Source organism: Trichinella spiralis (genome assembly GCF_000181795.1).
Source record: "Trichinella spiralis strain ISS 195 chromosome Unknown Scfld2830, whole genome shotgun sequence".
Lineage (NCBI taxonomy): Eukaryota > Metazoa > Nematoda > Enoplea > Trichinellida > Trichinellidae > Trichinella > Trichinella spiralis.
Window position 1 is genome coordinate 1 of NW_003529769.1, and position 1,793 is coordinate 1,793.

The 1,793-nt window shown below is 34.9% G+C and overlaps 1 protein-coding gene across 1 annotated transcript; it reads right to left on the reverse strand.

Moving 5' to 3' along the window:
• Positions 1-659: 659 nt before the first annotated feature.
• Positions 660-1,747, reverse strand: Tsp_15864 (conserved hypothetical protein; the record flags this gene model as incomplete). Its single annotated transcript, XM_003368248.1, has 4 exons — positions 660-979; positions 1,045-1,155; positions 1,232-1,397; positions 1,602-1,747. Coding segments are annotated over 4 exons (743 nt in total), but the record flags the coding sequence as incomplete, so codon positions are not given.
• Between the last annotated feature and the right edge of the window lie 46 nt (positions 1,748-1,793).

Below are 1,793 nucleotides of genomic sequence, written 5' to 3' on the forward strand. Positions count from 1 at the left end.
AGACCAGTTTTATTTTCATCGTGGTATTATTCAAATATGTGAAACGTAAAATGGGTTGTCACTAATTGCTGCAATGAAATACGTTTCGGACCGGGTAACCTGGAAAATATTTTGGAATCTTGTGTTAAATATTTGGAAAAAAAGCAATTATAATACTGATCTGATTAGTTCTCATTATATTTTTTAGACCTCCTTCAATATATTTTCGGTTATCTAGATATTTTTAGTCATAAATATTTCCTTTCTTAGAAGAAATTCCATTTCAATCAAGGATTGATAGATTATTATATTTTTATATCTCTAGAATTAATAATTATCGCATACGCAACCATATTTGGAAATGTTCAGAAATATCTCAATTATACAGCAGAAAAAAAAATTTGTCAAAACAGAGATTTCTGCAAATTGTAAAATACTTTTTCCATTTATTACATGTACTATGTAAGCTCTGCTGTAGAAACTAAAACTGTAATGTGCTAGTGTAGAACTCACGTAGCGCATGATCAATGTAAGAGAAATGCACTTTTGACAAACCCAGTAGATGAAAAAGAAAAACAAACACATGCACAAACTTAACATCATCTGCTGTGCAAAACGTAGTATTTATCAAAGTATAATTAAATATAAAAAAAGAAAGAAATTCACTTACTCTTATTTATTTAAACTTTCTGCTTGATTCCTGACGAAGGTCGTTTCTTACTTTGCAATTTGATGCTGATGAAAAGAAAAAGCGCCTCCGCCAAAATAAACCAGTAAAGTGTGAAATCAGAGATCTTGAGGAATTTGATATTCATCGTACTGATCATATCCAATTCTTGAAGGACACTTCTATTGTAGACTTGTTCAGGTTGCTGATCTCCGTAATATTCAAATGGACGACCAGCACCGCTTGTAACATCACATGCATTCATACCAAGACATCTCAAATAGGAAACGAGTACTAAACTTGCAAGTGAAGTAGTCCAAGCATCACATTTGTCTACAAAGATAAGAATAAAAAAATTGATCAGTACTGTAATATAAAACCAACAATCGAAATTCTACCTGAACTTCCCGCAGAAGTGTAGCACCCGCTTTCGTGCTGACCGTTGATAAGTAAAGGAAGCCAACTTAATCGAAGAAATTCATAATAACCCAAATGCCCACATGCAAATTCTATATATATGCAAAAAAATATACATGAAATCTTCAAAAAAGAAAAATTAATTAAGAAAGAAAACTGTGAGCGTACGCATGGCCAAGCCCAAAGGTTCTTGCTTTTCAGGTTCACGTCGGGCGGTATATCTATTTTCGAGTAAATAAAATAGATTTGAGCACAATTCGGTTCGCAAATCGATAAGGCCATCACGGAATTTCAATTCACGAAGATGATTTTGCAACGTCCGCAAACAGTTTGCCTGAATGGATTGTGTTGAAGATAAGGGAAAAATTACTGATGGGGGGGGGGGGGAGAGAAACAAATACCTTTTCTAATGCAACTGTCAGCAAAACTCGACCAACCAAATGAGAACACTGCAAACGCTTTTCGTGCAACAAATATCGATAACATTCCTCAGGTATGTCGTCGCATGTCCAATTGCAGCTCTGGTCTGTTTTCGTACCTTTGCCATTTTATTTCCCGAACACTTCATCACCTGATTCAGCTTCGATACGCAGTTCAAAAATTTAAACTTCAATATTTCATAGCTGTCGCTTGAAGTATCACCAGCTAGTTCTGGAGATAACTGGGCGCCAACGACAAACAGGGCTGTAAATTCAAACGCTTTGGGAAAAATGTAAATTGGCGAGAAAAA